Source organism: Cololabis saira, chromosome 5 (genome assembly GCF_033807715.1).
Source record: "Cololabis saira isolate AMF1-May2022 chromosome 5, fColSai1.1, whole genome shotgun sequence".
NCBI lineage: Eukaryota > Metazoa > Chordata > Actinopteri > Beloniformes > Belonidae > Cololabis > Cololabis saira.
The window spans coordinates 38,268,385-38,290,625 of record NC_084591.1 but is presented as its reverse complement, the minus strand read 5'-3'; the positions used below and the strand labels follow the sequence as shown (position 1 = coordinate 38,290,625).

Here is a 22,241-nt window from a genome sequence, read left to right as displayed (position 1 = left end):
CTATTGCGGTCTATGGGAAAAAAGCTTTCTGGGCCCCATGGGATTTTTTGTTGCAGGACACTGGAAAAAATCGGCACACCTTCTGAGTGCGAGACCCGGGGGCTGACTGGCACTCATATTTGGAAAAAGGAATAACAAATGCTCTCAGAAAAGTTATTATCAGTTTCATAAAATCCATGAATTACAAAATATTTGTATTTCATGGATGTAATGGATGGATGGATGGATGGACGATTGGACGGATGGATGGATGGATGAATGGATGGATGGATGGATGGATGGATGGATGGATGGATGGATGGATGGATGGATGGATGGATGGATGGATGGATGGATGGATGGATGGATGGATGGATGGATGGATGGATGGATGGATGGATGGATGGATGGATGGATGGATGGATGGATGGATGATGGATGGATGGATGGATGGATGGATGGATGGACAGATAGATAACAATTACATGACTGTAAGAATCTCTGCCTCAGGTATGCCTTCAAGACCAGGAAGTGCCCCGAGAACTTCAATGAGGCCAAGTTCATTGGATTCACCATGTATACCACTTGTATCATTTGGCTGGCCTTTCTTCCCATCTTCTATGTCACATCCACTGACTACAGGGTAAGGTCTTTAACGTACACATATGGATTAGAGCTATCATAACCATGTTTCGGAGCAAAAATATTTTGGTTTTATACAAAGAATGAAAGCAGCACACAATGCTACTGACCACTGTGGCAACAACAGCAACATTAGCGAAAAGTGCCAGCAGTTAGCCCTTTGCTTTTCTAGTTACAAAGTGTTTAGTTCATACCCAGTTTGCACTTGCATACTTTGTATTTCATGCTTACCAAGTTTGATGTGTGAAAATATACTTGGAAAGGCTGGAGGATGCAGTTAGGTCTTTCTGCTGTTGGAACTGGAGCTCACTTAATGATGCCATAGCTATATACTTTCATGAAATCATTTCAAAATGTGCTTCTATTAGACAACAACAGTAACAGTACAGTAACAGTAACAATAAAGTTATGAGTATTAGATACATTTCCATTTCCACTCTAGACAGATCTCAAATGGATGCCTCCTCATTAAAATGGGCTGAACAAGAACACATCCGGGCATCTCAGCCGTACTGGCTGAGACTTCAGGCTAATTGAAAGAGCGCATCAGATGTGACTGATGACATTTCACGAGTTCACATTATTATATTGAGAAATTACCACCGGTGCAGTTCAGTGCAATCAACTGGCAAGTAAATTAATATCCAAAACGGGTTTTGCGACCAGTATTACCCACAGCATCCTGGTGATTTTAGTTTTTGTTTTTTTGTAGATTTTTTTGCATGCCTGTTGTGCTACTTGGTGTTGGACATATTGGAACTACACGTTTGGCAGACTGCCTTTGTCTTATCATTATTTAAAGTGTTCATGGCTACCAGAGAGTGATAGCACAGTCTGGTTGAGGCCACGTGATCGATTGTATTATAATAAGATTTCCCAATTTTAGCAGTGCACTGAAAACTATAAAAGACTGACAAATATATTTTACAACTGGGGAAGGTGAAGTGACACTTTAGACAATTTCTAATCCTACTGGCAGAAGTCCCAAATCTGCAGGACTGAATTAACACACAGACCAGCTCCATCAAATTGCTGACACATGTCCAGATTTAACAGCAAAGGGAAGTTGGTGTTCACCCACACCTTACGTATCTCAAGTTTGCACGTAAGCACCTTAAATACACACATCGACAAACACACAGGCAGTGTTTCAAGGGGTGAAGGAGAGGATTGCTGATGCCAAAAAAGTGCTTGCCTCTGTCTATTTTTTCTGTGCTTTCTCTGGAATAAGCATTTCTTTTTTGCTTTTAATCTTGCTTTAAGATTAGCCTGGTATGGGCACAGCTCCACCAATATGTATGCTGGTCCACTCACAGAAGGATGTATGTAGGCAGTGGAGATGTTGAAGGGTTGATTACTGATTAATGTGCTCGGTTGTGCTGTGAGTTCACTTTTAGTTCCTATAACACCTACAACAATGATTCGAGTAACCTGAATGTGGCATCGAGCATGAACCTCTCCTGAGCTGTGATCAGGAGAGTGACACTATACTTAGCACTGATTTGCACAATGAATCACAGACAGTCAAGTTTCAGCTATGAGTTAGACTTCTAAGTTTTGCTTCAGTAGTGTTTTGATTAAGTCTTGACTGGTTCTGTAATGATTATCCTTGTGACTGTTGCACAGAAGTCTGACAAAGAGTCGCACTCTCACTTTACACGTCTCATTAGCGAAGCACGCTTAGAGATCCGTTAATCTAGCATCTGTTTGGCAGCACTTTCAGCTTCTGTTTTCAGCAAATTTACATTTTTTGTTTTACATAAAGAAGTTGTATTAAAATCTTCCTTTGAAAAATGTTTTTTACTTCTATTTCCAGAATGTTTCCTCAAATGCATAAAATTGAATCTGATATTAATATATTTCTTTGAACGTACAGTAAATAAAGGAAATAACTTTCTATGTGTTCAGTGACCAGCTTAATTGTATTTGGCAAATATATATATATTAAAAAAATGTCATGCCAGCTATCATGTTTATAAGCATGTTTATTATTTAAAAGCATTTACCGAGCAAACAGGCTTTCCCTATTTTCCTTCCACCTTGTTTTTACAGTCTTGTTGCTAACGTCTTCTTCTTATTTCTCTGCAGGTTCAGACCACAACCATGTGCATCTCCGTCAGCCTGAGTGGCTTTGTAGTCCTTGGCTGTATGTTTGCTCCCAAGGTCCACATCATTATGTTTCAGCCCCAGAAGAATGTGGCGAGCCACAGGCTTAACCTCAACCGCTTTAGTGTCAGTGGGGCTGCAACAACTACATACGCATCTCATGGTAGGTTACATCTAATTACCTGATTTTTAAAAGGGGTGGCAGTTTTATATATATATATATATATATATATATATATATATATATATATATATATATATATATATATATATATATATTGAGAGATATAAAACGTATACCTTCAACATCCTGTTCAGGGTCATGGGTTCTTGAACCTATCTCAAAAGACACATGGGAACAGGGGTACAGCCTTGAAGAGCCGTGACAGGCTATCAAAGGTCTAACAGAGAGAAAGAGACGGACACTCACACTGCCACTTTTAACTACTAACACTTAAAACCAGCCTTTAATCTTGTGAGAGCTGTTACAGCTTGCAGATGCTTATTTATGACTCTATTCTTGATTTACAGCTGTTCCCATTTTTTTTAGATTGCTTAATATCCTAAGGTGTATGCAGGCTGACATTCTGGAGCAGTGAGGTTCTTTCAATGATTGTCGATCACAAGTTTGTGACATTTCCCTCGTGTGGGGCTTACACGGCCCTGGAACAAAGACCTTCCACCCCTACTGTTATTTGTTGACGTGGTCTTTCTCAGCAGATGCTGTTCATATTTGTTCAAACTTCAAAAGAATTTGTTTCTTTCTCAAGATTATCTCTATATTAACTGTGTAAAAAAATCCCTTGATGTTATATGAGCAGATCACAGGTTACGCTTCCTGCTTGATTTTTCATGTGGACTCCAGTGTCCCACCACTATCTCTACCTCCTCATAGGGATGATAATTCTTCATCATTCAGACTTTTGATTTTATTTCCTATCAACTGCATTTTTTAAATTACATTTAAAGACTTTTCTTACATGAAAATGTATGCTTTTGCATATATTAAGCACTTAAAGTGTGTTTGGTCAAGCCCACGCTTCATCTGCTTCTTCTAAAATACTGGTTTATCTAACCATAATCCATGATTCTACCATTACGGCCCGTCCCTGGTACCCATGAGCCCATAGACATGGCGCTACCTCTGGAAAAGTTGAACATGAGCCGCTGTTTTTTCAGTTTTTTGTTTTTTCCGTATTACCAAAAGTTTCCTGAAGTAATCAGTGGCTCATATGGTTAAATCATTGATTGATAAATGAAATGGCTTAATGCAGTGCCGCCTGAGGGTTGTGGATCGTTGGTGTTTCTCTTGGGCTTGCTCTCTTGCAACTCTAGTCCTGAAATTCCTCCACATTCCTGAATTATTTGATGATATTTTGAACTGTAGGAGAAGAAATATGAAAACCCCTTATGATCTTTCTTTGAGGACCATTTCATTATGTAATTGCTAACAAAGTGGAGATCATGTGCTCATTTTTATTCCTCAAAAAATGTATTGAAAGCCAGAAATACAAAAAGTGAGTTATATTAGCTAATAAAACAAAGTTGACGACAAAAAGCATGAAATATATTAGGTTTATGTTGTCTGAAAGACAGTTTTGAAAAAAAATAAATGTAAGATTTGTAGTATTACTTTCTTATTCTTCTTTTCCAAATCGTCCTGACTTTTTTTTTTCAATTTGGGGTTGCCCAAAAGGTGAAATACAATTATTCTCCATGTAACTCTTTCTAAGTAATTACCTTCACCTTTCAATCCTCTTGTTCCATGTCTTTTTCTAGCTTCTGTCAGCGCTCACTTCGTCCCGACCGTGTGCAACGGGAGAGAAATTGTGGACTCCACCACTTCCTCTCTGTGACCACATCCTACCAGCTCGCTCTAACTCCGTCCCTGCGACTGTTAACCAAATGATGAACATCGTCCCCTCCGGCTTTGCCTCCCCACCACAGACATACACCTACTAACACAAACATACGTACACATACATGCACAAGCAAGCAAACCCCCCTCCTTGTGGACTAGAACTTTATCGTTTCACAAATGTAGAAAGTGTGTAACTATAATTAAATTATTTTCTAGGACTGTATATACATGGAATCGACATTGTTGTACGTAGAGAAACAAAAGAACAAAAAAATGTTTTTAGGAGGAATTTTTGGAGCCTTTGTTTTTGATAGCTTTGTTATGATGCTGTGTAAATAGACATGCGCTTTAACCATGGTAGGAGGGGCTGTGTCCCTCAGTCTGGATGCACATTTGTGGCTCTGCTTGCCTCATCTGCAATACTCACAGACTTTTTATTCTCATTCTTTTTTTAAGTTTCATTGTAACAACAATAATGTATGTATTTCTAATGTTTATCTGTATATTTGTATAGTATACTACTGATGGTTCAAACAGCACAACACTCGAGGTCGTGTAACCCTAAAAATGAATGTGGACTAATGTCTAAACTGGATAGGCGAAAACAGCATGAATGGACTTAAACATTAAACTAACTGGCAATTTTCAGTTTGAGAATTCATCTTGTCACGTCTTAATAGATGCCGCATCCCCATCCTGGTCCTGTATGACAACCTACTTTGTCTGTTTTGGCAGGAAAACATGTTTTGCTTTTGATACAAATGTTCATTTTTTGTATTTCGAGAAGTACGGGATCCCTTTACGTAAATGGCCACAGTTACACTCATGTGTTCAGCAAAGCGACAGTATCTCACTCTCACTCCTGAACTGATGTTTCTCTGTAGGACTGCTGTGACGTCTTACTAATTATTACTGATAGCTGAAAAACATCACTACGACTCATCCATTTATTTTAACCTCAAAAGCATGGATACATGGTGGTGTAGTATTTTTGGCAACGAGAACAAATCAGTGTTTCACCCAGTAATTAATATGAACATGTATTTAAAAGATACAAGCACTAATGCAGGACAGTGGTCTGCTTTGCTGAATACACATTGAATTTTTTTCAAATACAGGAGAATAGTAGCTTATGTTTTTGTGCCCTATAGATACCATATGTGGTGTTGTTCTGAATATGGCAATGTGCCTTAATGTGTGTTTGATATAGGTAGATGTCGTGAGAGACCAGTTTTACATCACCAGTTCCAATACTTTGCTTGGTAAATGTAAAAGTGTCCTCCTGTGTAGAGTACATGCTTCAGGGCAACAGTATGCCAGTTAGTTTCATTTCCAACCAAGCCTTCTGGCATTGATTGTTTACCTGAAGTATTGAAGCAGGGGATCGAGGAATTCCCGGTGTTTTACCGCCCTTCTTCCCCCAGTCAGACGTTAAATAGCGTAAACAATTCTGACACTCTTTACACCTTACGACTCCAAGAAAATAAGTGAGGGCAGAAGAAGAGCGTTTACCATTAAGACAAAGTCAGTGACTCATCAACTCATTGAAGTGTGCAGTTTACATGCCTGTGTTAAATGTGTTGACGTTGGGAGGCACAGTGGAGCAGCTGGCTTTGGCAGTTCCAGTGAGGCTCACGAGAGGATGCAGAGCACACAATGTCAGCTGCTGGCAAATCCCGGCTAACAAAAGGAAGCAGAGCAGTTATGCATTATAAAAAATACAATTTATCAAGACATACATATGAAACTGTGACTGGAAAATGTGGCAGACTATTTACGAGCTGGTGGGATAACATATCCTGGATTAAGGTGTTCACAACAAAAAAGAATTGAAGTTTCCTTAATTAGTGGACTAATTAAGAGAAGCTTATTTCTTTCAGGGTGGTATGGATTTATTAATAACTGATCTTAAATGTTTACATATAATAAGCTAAAGTGTGACTGTTACGTTTGATGTTTTCAACAAAATATATGATCAGAATCACTTTTTTCAAGAGATTTTTCAAGCAATTTCAGTGTGCTAAAATTCAGACAGTAAATGTGATCAGAACTTTTGAATATTCATGTTTTTGGAGTGGTCAACACGTTTACACACCTGCCATCCCTCCGATGGCCGATCACGCTGAATGAGGGGTTGAAAGAATTTTTGGGAGATGCGTCAAGATGAGCCGACCTACATTGGGCGTGTGTGTGTTAGGTGCAGAGAGCAGCAGGAGAGATGTGGCATGGCAGAGGGATGCTGCTGCTGGATTATGTAAAGCACTCCCACAGCCCAGAAGTCGCAGCGCTTCTGTGGAAAGCTCAAAGCATCTCACAGATTCACAGCCTTTGTTAGAAGAGGGCTTAGCCATTCAGTCAGTGGTCCTGCTCTCACTAGATACACCCTGCATGGCAGGTTGCTATGGACAACCACCATCACCACATCCGCTGCTGGAATGCCTATTTGTATGTATGAAGACAAGGGGTGGGAAGTGGGAGTGAGGAGCGGCTGGAAAAAAAAAGAGGAACAGAAAGAGGAAAAACAGTTTGCTGGTTCCGAGTCAAATTGGCATTGACTGATGAGATTTGGCTCTGCAAGCCCTGTACTTCCAGCTTTTAATGGCCACACAAACAGAGCACTTAACCCTGACACTCCGCTAATTTAGTCCAGAGACTGGTCTCAGACAACAGTCTCACATTCTTCCTCCGACCCTTCCTCTCACAATCCACCTCACCCCTTCAACCTTTCCCTCGGCCACCTTTGTGCGGCGCATCTCCGCTGTATGTGTGAATCTTGCTACGCAGTTGGTCTCAGCCAAGACCACCTCCTCCAGAGCAGCAGACTGGTAGCTCTCACTCGAGCTGAAACACTTGGATGCGGATGCTCACTCCAGCACATGCCATCAAGGCTGTCTTGAGGAGATTCGGAAAAAAAAGGCATAAAAGGATGTCAGACAAAGGATCTGGAGAATGAATGGAACAACTAAATTGGAATTTAGATATCAAGCAATTGCATTACTTTAAAACTCGTTAACTTTCCGAATTCATCATCTCGTGATTCCAGTAACTGTATCTGAAAACTTTCTTTAATTGGCTTTACTCATGAATATCCTTTTCAAACAAGGATCCACCACCGACATTATTGTTCCTCTTTTCAGGCTCTGCCAACTGTCATGTGCTCTACAAAAGGTCTCTGTGCTGTAGCCTTTTTCTATGTAACAGAATGTGTCCTCGGCCTCTGGGCTTTGAAATGAGACAGGATCTCTGCAGGTGAAAGGAAGCAGTGGTCAATTTGAGCTCTGGAACTGGCCAGTCACAAAGCAATAGTTCCATGTTTATGATATGTGCAATAATGAGGCTGTGATGGCATCATAATAAAGAAAAATGAAGCAAACAGCTGCAGTTGTCTCATCCTTCTGTCCCGTGTGCTCTAAAAAAAAGTAGTGCAGGCGACCTGCTTGCAGGGTCTATAAATCTAAGTCGAGATCTAAATGCCGAACAAACGTTAAGCCGTACCATCACTTTCACACACATAGGCCCTATTCATAGTGTGTGTTGGCAAACGTTGAAAGATGCCTCTAACACTCATCTGTTCCCTAAGTGATGGCACTCCAATTAAACCATCCAAAGGAGTGCTCCCTGCTTTGGGACAGTGCACACCCGCCTACAGCTCAGTCTGTTGAAGAGAGACAGAGAGAGAGAGAGAGAGAGAGAGAGAGAGAGAGAGAGAGGCTGAATAATCATAAGAAGAAGAAAAAAAGAAAGTATAGCTGACAAATGTTAAAGATGAGGCAAACTTTGGCCATTTTTCCTACATGCAGTGTTGCTGTCATTAAAGATTTTCACAGGGATTTGTGGAGTTTCTTTCTTCATCCCTGGTAATGATCTCCCTCTGGTGGTCGGTTTAGATCATTTCGCCAACTACCACCAAAGCTCCAGTCTCAGCCACATTAAATGCTCATGCAGTGTATAGACTGTATGGAAAATATTTGATTTCATATCCATGTATTCACAATTTCTGCTTGATGGTGCACAAAACCTGCAGATACAGATATTATTGTGAATGAAACAATATGAGAATGTACCTTTGAGCATCCATTGAATCACTGCCCCCTGCAGGACAGTTTAGTAAAGACCCGAGCGACCTGAGCAATAGTTACTACTCAGACACAGTTGCTACTCAGACATGATAGAAAGAATAGTACGTTTAATAAGAACAATTGCATTTCTCAGTGAAACTAAAATCTGAATGCTGAAAGCTGAATGAAGACTGAACAGAAATTGTTGAGCAGCTGGAGGTTCCCATCATGAACTCTTTGGTCTTTGACTTAGTTGTAGTTTTTTAGAATATATTTGGCTCGTGTACTTTTAAAACTTTAAAGTTGTGCAGTGGGATTTCGAGAGAATGTACCGTATTTTCTGGACTATAAGCCGCTACTTTTTTCATAGGTTTTGAACCATGCAGCTTATACAAAGGTGCAGCTATTCTGTGGATTTTTCGGGGCGCTCTAACCGGAATTAGAATCAAAACTAAGACAAAATAAATGCAAAGAAGAATATGCTACTTCTTCTTTAGCAGATAGAAGTAGGTAGAAGCAGATTTCAAACAGATAAATAGATAAATAAATACCGGTTATTTTATCTTGGTTCTGTCCCGTTTTAATCAGCAAAGTTGCTGCCGTGTTAAAAGACACTGTTAGGAAAGGATCTATTTAGGTACAAACATGTACATCATTTACAGTTCAAAATCCTTCTGTACATGTAGTAAATATCTAATCTAACAACATAAATATCTGCGGCTTGTATATCTTTTTTTTTTAAATAGAGCGGATGCGGCTTATATGCAGTTGCGGCTTATAGTCCAGAAAATACGGTATTTAAATTGCAATTGTAGTTAGAGTTGGAAAACCCAATTGCCAGCCAACTTTATTTAGTTGTACGATGGAGCAGATCCTTACATCTGAAAGCGTTCTATTGTAAAGGCTGTTGTAGACCACTGTAAACATTATAGTTTATTTTAGCAACGAGGTGGCAGTCAGGCAGAAGGCCAATCATACAGAACTGCACTTCTCCACGTGGAACACGAGGGACATATTTTGTATTCAACCTACATTTACGGAGGATATATGGAAATGAGACGAAGGCCTAAAGGATTTATGTCTTTTCAGATCAGTCACTACTCGGATGGGAGGACTCGGATCCAGGAAGTCCTTCAGATACTTGGACTCCAACCATGTAAACGAAGGTAGTCAACTTGCTGGTGAAGCAGGAGCCATCGTCTCTAACAACAAACCAATTTTTGTGTTGATAGCTGTCATATACTATTTATAACAAAGCATAATAAACTTGTTTAAACAGAGGGACCCACATCAGACCTTTTGTTTAAACAAGTTTTGCTTAATTTTCAAAACTAAATGTGAATGTTAAGTATGTTAATGTTAAGATTTTGGGTGGTCCAGTCACTTAAAAAATTTACATAATATTCAGAAAAAGACAATTGTGTTAAAATTAATCTACGACTGATTTCGCATCAGATTGTAGCTCATCCTTTTTTTGGCGGGTGGGGGTGTTGGGGTACTTTGGCTTTTCATCAGCAGGTCACAGATCTGGACATTGATGAAATGGCTTTGTAAGCAAAGTAGCAGAGGGTTTTGTTAAGTTTTGGACAACAAAACAAATCTTTTGAAATGATAGTCGGTCATTAAAAAAAACTGAGTATGAGCTGTTGAATTGCTTGTAAACGGCTGAGTGACAAATTATCAGCTACATCATTAAAGCCTCAGCAAAGATAAGAGAAAATGAGTTGTTCAGCTTCAGCTTTAGCAGCGCTCAATTTGTGAGGCTCCATTTACACGCCTGTCATACGAGGCTATAATGAACAGTAATGCAGCGCTAATAACAGATTACTTTTCTTTTAAACCCGTATCATTTATGCGGAGCAGAAACCATGTTTTAATTGATTTAAGTTCTCTCTGACTAATTGACCTATGAAGTATTGTCTACGTCATTGTAGGTAAACTAAAGGAACATTTGATTAATGTAATATTCCTCAGATAATTATACAAATGATCTAACAATGGGATTTCACAACTGAATCATGTTTTTTTTCCTCTCCTTTTTTAATCATCTTTATTTGCATTTTAAAAGGTTAATTAGTCAGCTTTTAGTTGCCGAGTTATCAGTCCAGCTCAGGCAGTTGGGTACAAAGACAATCATTTTACCTACATTTTTTTGTACCTCTGGTCATTTAACCATTTTAATCACACCGAGTCCAAATATACATAAATACATCATCATTTATTCGATGCACACGGACAGTCAAAATCACAACAGCTTAATATGGCATGTTCTTTTTCCATCCTTGAGCAGCTCGCCTCACTACAATAACATCAACACAGCCGAAAACAAATGAATGACAGGAAACGGTTGTCAAATAGAGAAACAAAATAAATCTGTTTATGCATCTACAGAAGATGAAAACTCAGTGGACCGAGGTGATCCTGATGGCGTGACACACCACGATTTTCAAAGAAATATCACAAATTACACAAAATGAAATAAATAAAAACAAAAATAAAGCACACAAGAACTCAAATCGGTCCTTGTCTTACCCTGAGCTCTTCTAACGACGTTTCTGACATCAGTTTTAAGTAAAAAAAAAAAAAGATCAGAAAGTGTTGGTGGCGCGCGCACACATACATACATACTTACACACACACACACACACACACACACACACTCTCACACACACACACCTGCTTTACAGTACTATGGCTCTGTCGTCCCAAGCTTTAAGGCCACCGTGTCAGTGTGACTTCTCTATACCTGGTGCTCAGTGCATGATGTGTGTTTCTATTTGTGTTCATACACACTGGTGGTAATCCAGGTAGCACAGCCAATAACAGGGACGGTTACTTAAAGGGGCCACTCATTGGAAAGTGTCTCGGGGTTCTGATATCTCCCATCCCTCTGGCTCACTCTGCCACAGCTCTAGCTCCACACCAAGGCTTTGGACTGGGACGAGTTCAGCTGCACATTTTCATAGTTTTCACCATTTCCCTGAAAGCAGAAGCAACAATTAAAAAGGATTTTACCACCGTGAGACTTAAGTCGGTATGGTGATGCGGTCGGTCTCACCTTGGATGCCATGGCTTTGAGTTTGCCAAGTATAGAAGGTTTTGTGTACATTACTTCATCCTCCATGTCTCCATCATTCTCTCCCTCCATCACAGCACAGCTGTCGGCCACTGGCATTTCACACTCCTTATTAGCAGACATGACTAACCGGGAGTACTTGTACTCCAGCCTTAGAGAGACAAGTAAAAGAAACAGTTAATGCTGGAAAACCTGAACAAAAAAACAAAAAAAGAAGGACAGGAAAGGAAAAGTGATGGAAAAGATGGGCTCTTAAGATGGGAGAACAAGAGGATGGAGGTGGGAGGGAAGAACCTCGTAGAGGGGTAATGATCAGAGGCTGGTCCAGGAAGAAAGGAACAGGGGGGAAAGAGAGAGGGAGGTTTTGCGTACCGTTTGTTTTTCTTCCAAAAGTAACAGGTGAGCGAGGCAAGCAGCACCGCCGTGAAAGTTCCCATCCCTGCACCGAGACGAACCCAGAACTCCACACCCTCACATGGCAATGTTTTCTTTTCAGGCAAGCTCACGCCTCCAATGCATAGTTTTGGTTCAGTCCACACATACAGCACATCCTGAAGATAAACGTACACATCCAAAATCACTTAAGAATGGAACAGAACAAGAACATCCCCGACAAGTGTTAGGTATGAAGTTTCATAGTTCAGATTCTACCCCAGCGTAAACTTGATGTAATTTACTTAAACCCAATACAAAGCATTTTTTTTAAGACTACACACTATGGGCCTGATTTACTAAAGGTTTGCGTGTGTAAAAACGTGTGCAAACTTGACATCACCCGCAAACCAATGTGTCAGCTGATCTACTAACAGCGTGCAAAGAGGACTGCGTCTCTCAAATGAGCAAAATAGCACACGCTGTTCATTTAGTACTTTTGCCCTGATGAATAATCAATATGGGGCGTACCCGCCAGTAATGGCTAAATACTGGGAGGGGAAAATGCAAATATGTCCATTTACCACGCGCAATGAGATTTACCAAGCCTGAAAGTTTTTGCGGGGATTGTGATTGCGTCTGTATTTAATACGTTCGAAAGGAAGGTGCTAATCTGCCCAGCATTACGCAGGGATGCTTGTTGGTGCCTGATTTGAGGACTGGGGTGGGGGTGGCTCAACTTGTGGTGAGGATTCTCCACATGCAAAAGGAGAAATATTTTATTTGAATGTTAAATCGAGTATTATTCAGTAAAAGGTTGCCACAGGAGGCACATTCATTTTTTTATTTGTGATAATAAATAAATCACGTGTTTTCATGGAGAAAAAAGTGTTTCTTATTGTGCGCCTGTTCTGCAGTTGTCATACCCCGGTGTTGTGCCGTATTCAGCACCCCTGCCGTGAAAAGCACCCCCTCGTCTGACAAAAATTATATTCTCATTCCGTGTCACGTTCTGTTTAGCGTCCAGTTTTGTGTTAATGATTCATGTTTAAATGCGCTCATGGATTCCACAATAGTCATACTTTCCCACAATCACAGTCACAGATAACAAAAATCGGGTAAATGGTTATTGATGTCATTGATTAATAGCCTGCTTACTGTGTTGTCTTCCATAATATTTGTAAATATATATAATATAAACTCCTAAGTATGTGTTTGTGTGAGTGTGTATATATAAATATATTGAAGTGTCAGTGTGTTGTTTTTTTTCTTGGTCTACTTATCATTGAATATACGAGGGGGTGCTTTTCACGGCAGGGGTGCTGAATACGGCACAACAATTTGCCTCTTCCACTAATATCTCTAACTCCAACTCGTCAAATTTCATTTTGCGCTCGCAAACCGTAAGACGCGCAACACCTCATTTAAATACTGAGGTTTGCACCTGTTATCAATTGCGCAAGCATTCTTAGTTGATCACCCGCAAAACACAACAACAGCACGTGCAAACTTTTTCAGTGCACACGCAATTTAGTACTCTTTATTTAGGATCTTAGTAAATCAGGCCCTAAGTGCTTAGTGATTTACTAAAATGTACTCTGCAGTATAATGTATCTACTGTATATACAGTACAGACCAAAAGTTTGGAGACACTTCCCCACATACTGTATCCCATAATACAACGTGCAACAACAGCGGCCGGTGTTCACAATAGTGTTACTCCATGCCATTAATTAATTCTGCTTTCAAAAACTGGTCATAACGTGTTACTAATTACGTTGCCTGTGTAGTGCCATAAGTATATACTACCCATGAGAACAGTACACGGTATGTAGTACATACATATTATTAAACATGGGTTGTGTGAGTGTGAGTTTTGCCAAAACATTTTCCAGTTCTTATGGCTTCAACATTAACCAGGGACACACCTGCTGTCGACCTTTGCAGGCTTCCTCTATCCGATGGTAGTCTCTCTCTGTGCATGTAGGACAAGCACCTGAGCTCTCCCATAAGAAATGAAAGGTGCACCCATCGCATGTTCCTGCAGGACAGAGACTGAAAAAGCCATAAAGCACACCATCTTAACTCTATACCCGAAAAATCAAAAATATGGTCAAGTTAAACTGACATCATGCGATTGCTGCAAAGAAGAAGAGTCATACCTGGGAACTGAAAGCTCTCCTTTACCGCTTTTCTCTGGATTACATCGAAGTGTCACGACTGCGCTCCGACCTGACTCACAGGACGAGGTCGCCTCAAAGGATCTTCCCGACAAAAATAGGGGGAAATAAAAGTAAGGACCTTACTCTGCTGATGTTATTAGTTTCCAAATCAACATCTGACGTGAAAGAGATACCTGTAGTAGAAGTTGACATCAGGGACTTTCTTAGAGGATCTTTGGGGATAGAGCTCTGGTTTCACCCTTATGCCTTCAAAATTATCATCTATTGTGGCACCTGTTTAAAAAATAAAACAAATAAAGATATCTCCAGTAATATGTGAAAGTTTTTATCATGTCTCTTATGTAAGAGGAATTTAACATACTTGTCACTTTTGGTCTCTGTGTGTATATATATTAGGGCTGGGCGATATATCGAGATTTTAATATATATCGATATATTTTCAAACACGATATGGTACGAGACAATATCGTTTATATCCATTAAATGTTCACAAATGTTTTGTTATTTGCACAACTGTCAACCTCAGTGGAAAAGTCTGCCTGTGACTGTCTACATTGTATTAATTACAGTGTATTTTAATTTAATTGTTATGCAGGAAAGGGATATTTGTTTTATTTTATTCAAGAAGCATTTTTATTCTATATATGCAGGCAGTTTATTTTTATTTCATTTGTTTTATACATGTTGATATTGTGCAGACCTCTGTTAACAAAGGAACCTGTGTGACATTTGGCACGAGGTTTTGTATTAAAACTGACTGTTTTTTTAAGGGTTTGCCTCAGAAAGAAATTAAGCTAACAGAGATGCTATGCTATAATACTTTGGGGGAAACCCCAATTAAGGCACAGAAAAAATAGAGATATATATCGAGTATCGCCATTCAGCTAGAAAATATTGAGATATGACTTTTGGTCCATATCGCCCAGCCCTAATATATATATATATATATATATATATATATATATATATATACATACATACACACACACATACACTGTCTGCATACCATGTCCACTTACCTAGGAATGTGTCAGCCAGGTTAATGGACTGTGAGGAGAGTGCCGTGTGGAAGCCTCGTCCACCAGCTGGAATTATTGTTGACTGGCAGATGAAGGCTTTGACAGCACTGGGCCCTTCACCTTTCTCTCTCTGGGAGTCAGATACTGACAGGTCTGTAACATTATCGCTGCATACTGCCAAGTGACTCTGAAGAGAAAGAACGCGAGCGAATGACAAAGGCTTTCCATTTGTGCGCATTTCATCTTTGAAAATGTTCTACACGTTTGCATTTTCCTCTCTGCGCACCTGTCCTCCACACAAGCTGATATTGAACAGACGGAAATACTTGGTTCCTTTGGAGGTGAAGCTCGGACCGTTCATCAGCGTCCCCGCAGAGCCGAGACGGCTGAAGTCAAACGTCAGGGTGGTATTGCCCTCCGTGTGAGTGAAGCGACAGTCGCTGTAACATAACCTGTGATCCTGGAAAGAACAAAACAGATTAATAGATGTGGATCATCTGAAATCAGCAAACTCGATTCCTTTGTCCTAGCATTAGCAGACCTTGTCACTCCTGCTGGACGGTCCACAGGCTTTGCAGGCATCCAAACCCAGCGTAGTGTGTGGGGCGAGATATGTGTTAGGTGGACACTCTATGCACTGGCTGTTGAGCGTGTCAATATAATGTCCAGGTGAGCAAGGCACGCACGCTGAGCTGGAGGGCTGGGCGCTGAGGGCACACACCCTGCAGCTCGACGACACTCCATCCACCGCGTTACTAACTGTGATGGAGAAGATTCGCGCCACGTCGTTTATGTATCGGCGTACCTGGAGAAGTGAGACATTCATAGTTTATAAGAGATGAGCTTCTGCCCTGCCTTGAATTTCTCACATTCAAACATAAACAGTGTTTTAAGAGACTTGAACTGCATCTTTAGTATATTAAGCATCTTCCCTGATTGTCCTCCAGCAAATTCTCCAATCTTCTTATTTCATGCAGGGTCCCATGTGTGCGCTACTTGTTTGGTTTAATTACTTCAGAAATACAGCAAGGAGCTACTGCAGAATTGTTTTATAGAGCTGAAGGAGGATGATAAAAATGTTGGGGGGTTTTTGAAACCTCTTGCTTTTCTGGACCTGTAATAGTTTCTGAAAATCTCAAAATTTCCGTTGTCTGAGACCAGTCTCTGGACTAAATTCTACATTTCTAAATGCGACCGAACTTCATCGCATTTGAACACAAGTTGCAGCTTCATGTACACCGTTGTTGTTTAACGTTTTCCTGATGGAGGGTTCATGAACTGAGGCCTTTGTTTAGATTTTACACCAACATACCCTACTGACTATAACACCATTCTCTTGAAGGGGTCGTTGTTAACTGCACCTTGCGAGGGTCAAAATTACCTTGAAATTTCTGCTTTTGTGCAAATCATGTCTAAATGTAGAATAACGCAGTGAAAACATTTTAGAGCAAATGATATAACTTTCCAACAAGACACATCTGTAGTATGAATATTTCTAAAACTTACGTCCGAAGGCTGGTTAGTCCTCTGGAAAGCCCACGTGTAGGACACAGAAGCATTTTTGGTCATTATGTGTGTATAGGTTTGTCTTTGTTTAGTTTTTTCCCATGATTCCACCACTGTAGTACTCTTCCTGTTGATATCCTGAAATATACATCCAACAGATTAACTCTTCGAACATCAACAAAAGTCATTTGCAGAGCAACAAACACCAGGAGCTGTTCTCACCATCATGAAGTAGAGCTCGCAGTCGCCGATGCACACTGTTTCAAATTCAAATGTGATTCGCCCAAATTCTGTCGCCGAGTGGCTCGACACTGATGTCGGCAGTCTGATGAAGATTGAATTGGACAGAATAGAAAATAAATAAATGAAGCATTTCTGCTGCACAGATAAAATCCCACAAGACTATGCTTACTTGAAGCCAGGGACGTGGATGTTGAGGATGAGGTAATCATTATCTGAGCTTCCTGCTCCGCTCTGAATATGATCACCCGCTACCTCCCAACCTAAGAGGAAAGTCGTGTCACAATTGTTTTGAGAGACGTTCATAGTCAAATAAGAATAACTTGATCAACACTGAAAATTCTGTATCAGACTACACTGGCAGCATAAAAAAAACAAAACACACACACACACATATCCATGTGCATGGCAAGGAAGAAAAATTATTAAAAATTAAAAAATCTTAATAGCAGTGTTCCACGAAGCAAAGTTAATACACAATAACACAACCAGTTCAGAGCACCGTCCCTTCCTTAGGACAAAACTTAAAAAAGACACAAAAAAATGAATATCTGTGAATTTCTGTGGACGTGGAGACGAATTGTATCCAAACAGGTACAACAAAAGGGATGACATAAAGACACACTAGTAGCATTTTTTTTTCCATCTTGAGAGAAAAACAGCTTTCTGTTTTCAGTCTTCTTTGCAAAACTACCTACCTGATGATCAGAACTTCACATTTACCATTTAAGTGATAATATCACTTCCTTTCTTCTGATAGAAGTGCATGTCGCAGAAACAAAAATACCTAAACAAAGAAGGAATAGTTCTGGACTACCCACCATTCATACTGTCACATTTGGAGTTGCCTACGTTGAAACAGGAGGTCTTCATGTTGGATGGAAGGACATTCCACCATTTATACTCGTAACCCAAGCTGGGCTCCGTACCTGCTGGACACTGCTCACATGCTGGGGAGAAAAGACCAGGAGGAAAAATAGAATCAAGAAAACTGCAAAACACAAAAACAAGCTGATTCACATTTAAAAAAGTATATTGCCGTAGGGACAAAAGTATTGCTAAAAAAATAAAATGCTAAACGCCTATAAAACCATGTTTTAAGCGATTGACTTAAATCAGTGGGGTCAAAATGCTGGACATCCATGCTAGACGGTGCAGCTCGTGGGCCAAATGTCAGTCATTATACCATGGTCAGTTAAGGATATTTAAATATCAGTGAAATTAGGACTTTTGTACTGGATCAAGAAATGCTTTGATTACTGTAAATGTTGAATCATACTAGAGACTGAATTATGTGATGATTAAGTATTCGCAGTCCAAGAAAAAAAAAGTAAAGAAAAAAGCCCCAGCAAGAAAAACAAGGTAATTAACAGCAGTTTTCAGTACGTTTCGTCCCATCGGAGTAGGTCCCAGCTGGACAGGGAGAGCAGGTGGCCGTGTCATTGTTATAGAAACCGGGGTTACACGGCGGACACGGCTCCCGTTCACCGCTTGGAGGCAACATCTGGGCTCCAGGCACACCCTCCAGACAGATCTTGGGTTCAATCCACTTGTAAATGATCTGCGTCTGAAATCACACACGAGTTGGAAGGTAATATTATAACGTGAGCACATTCGACGAGTTTGAAAATCAAAGGCGGCCTCTTAACTCTCACCTTGCCTTCATGGTCACATGCTGTGTGGATCTGGAAATAGTCCTTCTTGGAGCACGGAGGTCTATCCTTGCACACCGCTGAGCCCTCAACTTTGAAATGGAATGGATGAGATGATATTAACATTTACCTTAAATCCTAGAAAATGCAGCACTTATTTCATAGTCTACAATGCTCTGTTTGTTTATTTTTTTGTCAATTTTTAATTAGTGTTCTGTTCGGAGACTCCACAAAGTACAAAAAAAGAGTGTTATTAAATACCAAACCTAAATCAAAGAGGATCTGAACAGTCTAGCATATTCACTCACTTTACTGGAAGTGTATTCATAACATCTTAAATCCAACGCTATCAAAGGATAAGGCTTTGGGAGTGTGTTTATAAAGGCCCACGTTGAGTTTATTAAAACCAGACTGAAAAGTAGAAAACTAGGAACAGAAGGCTCATTAAAGTCCACTGACTGCTTTACATGTGGAAATGGTTTGATTCATTAATACCAAAGTGACCTGTGTTGCTTTTAAGCCATGAATGACGCATTCGTCACATCAGCTTTTTTCTATGATGCGAAAACTGCGCTTTCATTTTTTTTTTTTTAACGCAGATCAACATAGTAGCAAACTAAGTGATTTACGATAAAAGTAGGACACTTAACTTTACAACTGGATTTAGTTTTATATTTGCTTGCAGAGAGCTAAAGTTTTCCAGGAGTCACTTGTGTTTTTCTTTGTTTTTAAATCTAAACTTGGTTCAAAAAGGGGTCGAGTCAATATTTTTGAGCAATATAACCAGAAAAGGCTCAGGAAGAATATTCTATCATCATAAAACAACACAGAGAACAAAATGCAAGTAATATGTCAAAGAAAGAACAGAAAAAAGAGAATGGCAAATCTCAGCACACCATCTGCCAAAACTTGCTTTTCTCTTGCAATCGCACTCGTTCATCATGCTGAGCCAATGTTTCAGTATCACGTATGTGGCTGAAAATAGGAAATGTCCTCTCGATATTCTTTGCAGTTAACAGCAGTCTGCGACTCTGTGAGCAGCTGTGAAATCAGTTCATGTATTGTGAATCGTGCAGCTACCTGCATACTGAGTTGTGGTGTTGCAGGGCGTGCAGGAGCTGGCCCCGTGGCCAGAATAAGTGTCCCGGGGGCAGGGTTCACATGTGGAGGATCCTGGAGCTCGACTGAACATCCCCGGCTTACACGGAAAGCATTCAGATGTATAGGCAACACCTGGTGGAGAGAAATAAGGAGGAAAAGCTAGTAGGAAATGCTTTCTATGTCTTAGGTAGGAGATAAATAAGCCACTGACCTTGAATTTGAATATTCTTCAGCAGAACAGGTTTCACCACTTTGGTCCCCATCAAAACACCTCCCGTCCTCCAGTACAAAATGTTGGTACCAGATTTCAAATTCACCTAAAACACACGTATTATTCCTGGGTAACTGATTTGCCACGAACACAGTCAAGAAAAACCTCATTACAATGTCTTCAATTTGTAAAATATGCCATCTAAATGTTAAACAAGAGTGTTTACAGACATGTAAAACATAAGAGAAACATGCTCTATGAGTATTGTGAAGCATAAACAGTAATCAGCCCCACAATCACTTCCTATCAAGTGATTTATAGCATAAGAGAACACCATGTAACTGAATTAAGGTTGTACTTCTGTAGATTGAACTCATTAATTACAGGAGGCTTGTAAAAGCGTAAACATCAATCCTTATTTATATAAAAAAAAAAAACAAAGAATGCAAATTACACAAACAGTTATGCTGCACCTAAGGCTTTTTACTGGCACAGTGTGAATTGTTGAACTTATACTGATCAAACTTCTACATAAACCAATTAAACAGGCATAAAAAGATTTTTTAAATGATCATCTCAACGGGATCCAGAAACTGGACTCCCACTTTACTCATGTTGCAAAAACGGATCTGCCTACACAAACTCATTTTACAATGTCAAGAGGAATTTACTAAAGAGAATGATTCACAATATCTTTTCCCTCCGTGTATGAAGAGGCTCCGTTCATCTGTTCACTTACTGCCAGTACTCGAGTTGAGGAGGGATGAGGGGGGATGGCATCCCCCCTGAAATAAAAACGGTCCAAATCATCCCCCTGTAAAACTGACATCCCCCCTTTCCATCCCTTATGTCATTTCATCAATGAATGTGGTTTTACTGCTATTTCAACATTTAGAGTCATCACCAGAAAAAACTTATTTGACAATTTTCACCTGTTTCAAGTAAATTTTCACTTGAAAATCTGCCAAGATTTATCTTCTCATTAAAAGGAAAAAAATCTTGTTCCACTGGCAGATTTTTCTACTTATTTTAAGTGAAAATCTACTTGAAACAGGTGAAAATTGTTTTTTCCAGTGATGAGTCTTCTTTTAAGTGTAATGAGATTTTTTTACTAAAATGAGACATTTTAACTAGAAATAAGACAAATATTCTTGTTAAGATTTTGCGTTTTTGCAGTGATCCATTTTACTTATCCTGTGAAGGACAGAGTCATATTGATAAGTTCAGAAAACTGTTTTTTATTGTTGTGTTTTGATGTATTTAATGTAAGCCCAGTGGATATTTAAAGCTTACAGAAGGCTGCATTTAACTGCTGCTATGTCATTCCTACAGTATTTCTGCAGGTGTTTTGGTCACTGCTATTATTTATAATATATTATATTATTTGTAATCAGCACAAATTATCTGTCCCCATATGATAAAATCCACCATCCCCCCTGATTTTTTTTTACAACTCGAGTACTGCTTACTGCTGCACAGCACTTTTATTTGGAAAACTGAGGCCAGCTGCCGAAGGCCTGGTCTCAGTGAACAACACTGTTTAACTAAAAACGGGAAATGTTTACCGTGTGAGTTGCCCACTCGCCATGATTGGTGAGCTTCAGCCACTTGGTGTCAGCCGACTGATCCATCTCCTGACACTGGTCGTTCTGGATCTGAACACAAATCATATGCGTCACGTGAAACTCTCCAACGCCGAAACATATCAAGGTGGGGTTGCTCATGAAGACCATCAAGTCTGAATGTGACGTCCTTCCAACTAGATGTTGACTTACATACTCATCATTAGCGACGACTGAGTGCAACCACTTAAGCGCTGCATTTAAAAAGCACTCAACCTGGACGCAGCACGCTGTGGCAACGTGCAATTACAGATAACCTGACAAGCCACGGGCACAGTGAAGGAGAAGTGCATTTTGGCGACGTCCTGAAGTGTTCAACAACAGTTTGAAGACATACCGTGACTTAGAGAAATTGCAGCCTCTGATATTTTTAAGGTTTTATGTATCAGGACATTTAAAAAGAAAAAGAAAAAATAATCTGGTGTTCAACTACTCCTTAAAATTAAAATAAATACAACCTCTGTACAACATTTCATGAATCATTACATCGTTTCATGAAAAGCTGAGTCAAGTCCACATCACCGCTTCCCTAAGAATGAGGAAGGTGAGTTCCAGCTAAGAGCAACCACCACACTTGTTTTTCACACTATATGACGGGGGACATATCACATTT

General features: G+C 39.8%; 2 protein-coding genes across 3 annotated transcripts in view; one reads left to right on the top strand and one right to left on the bottom strand.

The window, feature by feature from the left end:
- grm3 (glutamate receptor, metabotropic 3) overlaps window positions 1-9,862 on the top strand; it is a 60,196-nt gene extending 50,334 nt beyond the window's left edge. Inside the window, exons 11-13 of one of the 2 annotated variants that reach the window (XM_061721968.1) lie at window positions 490-622; window positions 2,710-2,890; window positions 9,736-9,862. In XM_061721968.1, the coding sequence (XP_061577952.1) occupies window positions 490-622; window positions 2,710-2,890; window positions 9,736-9,806 (385 nt within the window). In that variant the 3' untranslated portion in view covers window positions 9,807-9,862. Of the gene's footprint in view, window positions 1-489; window positions 623-2,709; window positions 2,891-4,506; window positions 7,931-9,735 lie in introns of those variants that run through there. The other variant, XM_061721967.1, reaches the window with a different exon arrangement.
- A 955-nt stretch (window positions 9,863-10,817) lies between these two features.
- Window positions 10,818-22,241, bottom strand: part of elapor2a (endosome-lysosome associated apoptosis and autophagy regulator family member 2a) — an 18,537-nt gene continuing 7,113 nt past the window's right edge. Inside the window, exons 5-22 of the mRNA XM_061721965.1 lie at window positions 21,572-21,661; window positions 20,007-20,112; window positions 19,775-19,927; window positions 18,698-18,786; window positions 18,429-18,609; window positions 17,864-17,992; window positions 17,215-17,305; window positions 17,025-17,127; window positions 16,803-16,940; window positions 15,838-16,101; window positions 15,583-15,756; window positions 15,297-15,483; window positions 14,451-14,550; window positions 14,257-14,358; window positions 14,023-14,149; window positions 12,095-12,273; window positions 11,705-11,873; window positions 10,818-11,626 (exon numbers count right to left, since the gene is read on the bottom strand). Coding sequence (XP_061577949.1) covers window positions 11,558-11,626; window positions 11,705-11,873; window positions 12,095-12,273; window positions 14,023-14,149; window positions 14,257-14,358; window positions 14,451-14,550; window positions 15,297-15,483; window positions 15,583-15,756; window positions 15,838-16,101; window positions 16,803-16,940; window positions 17,025-17,127; window positions 17,215-17,305; window positions 17,864-17,992; window positions 18,429-18,609; window positions 18,698-18,786; window positions 19,775-19,927; window positions 20,007-20,112; window positions 21,572-21,661 — 2,451 coding nt within the window. The 3' untranslated portion in view covers window positions 10,818-11,557. The remainder of the gene's footprint in view (window positions 11,627-11,704; window positions 11,874-12,094; window positions 12,274-14,022; window positions 14,150-14,256; window positions 14,359-14,450; window positions 14,551-15,296; window positions 15,484-15,582; window positions 15,757-15,837; window positions 16,102-16,802; window positions 16,941-17,024; window positions 17,128-17,214; window positions 17,306-17,863; window positions 17,993-18,428; window positions 18,610-18,697; window positions 18,787-19,774; window positions 19,928-20,006; window positions 20,113-21,571; window positions 21,662-22,241) is intronic.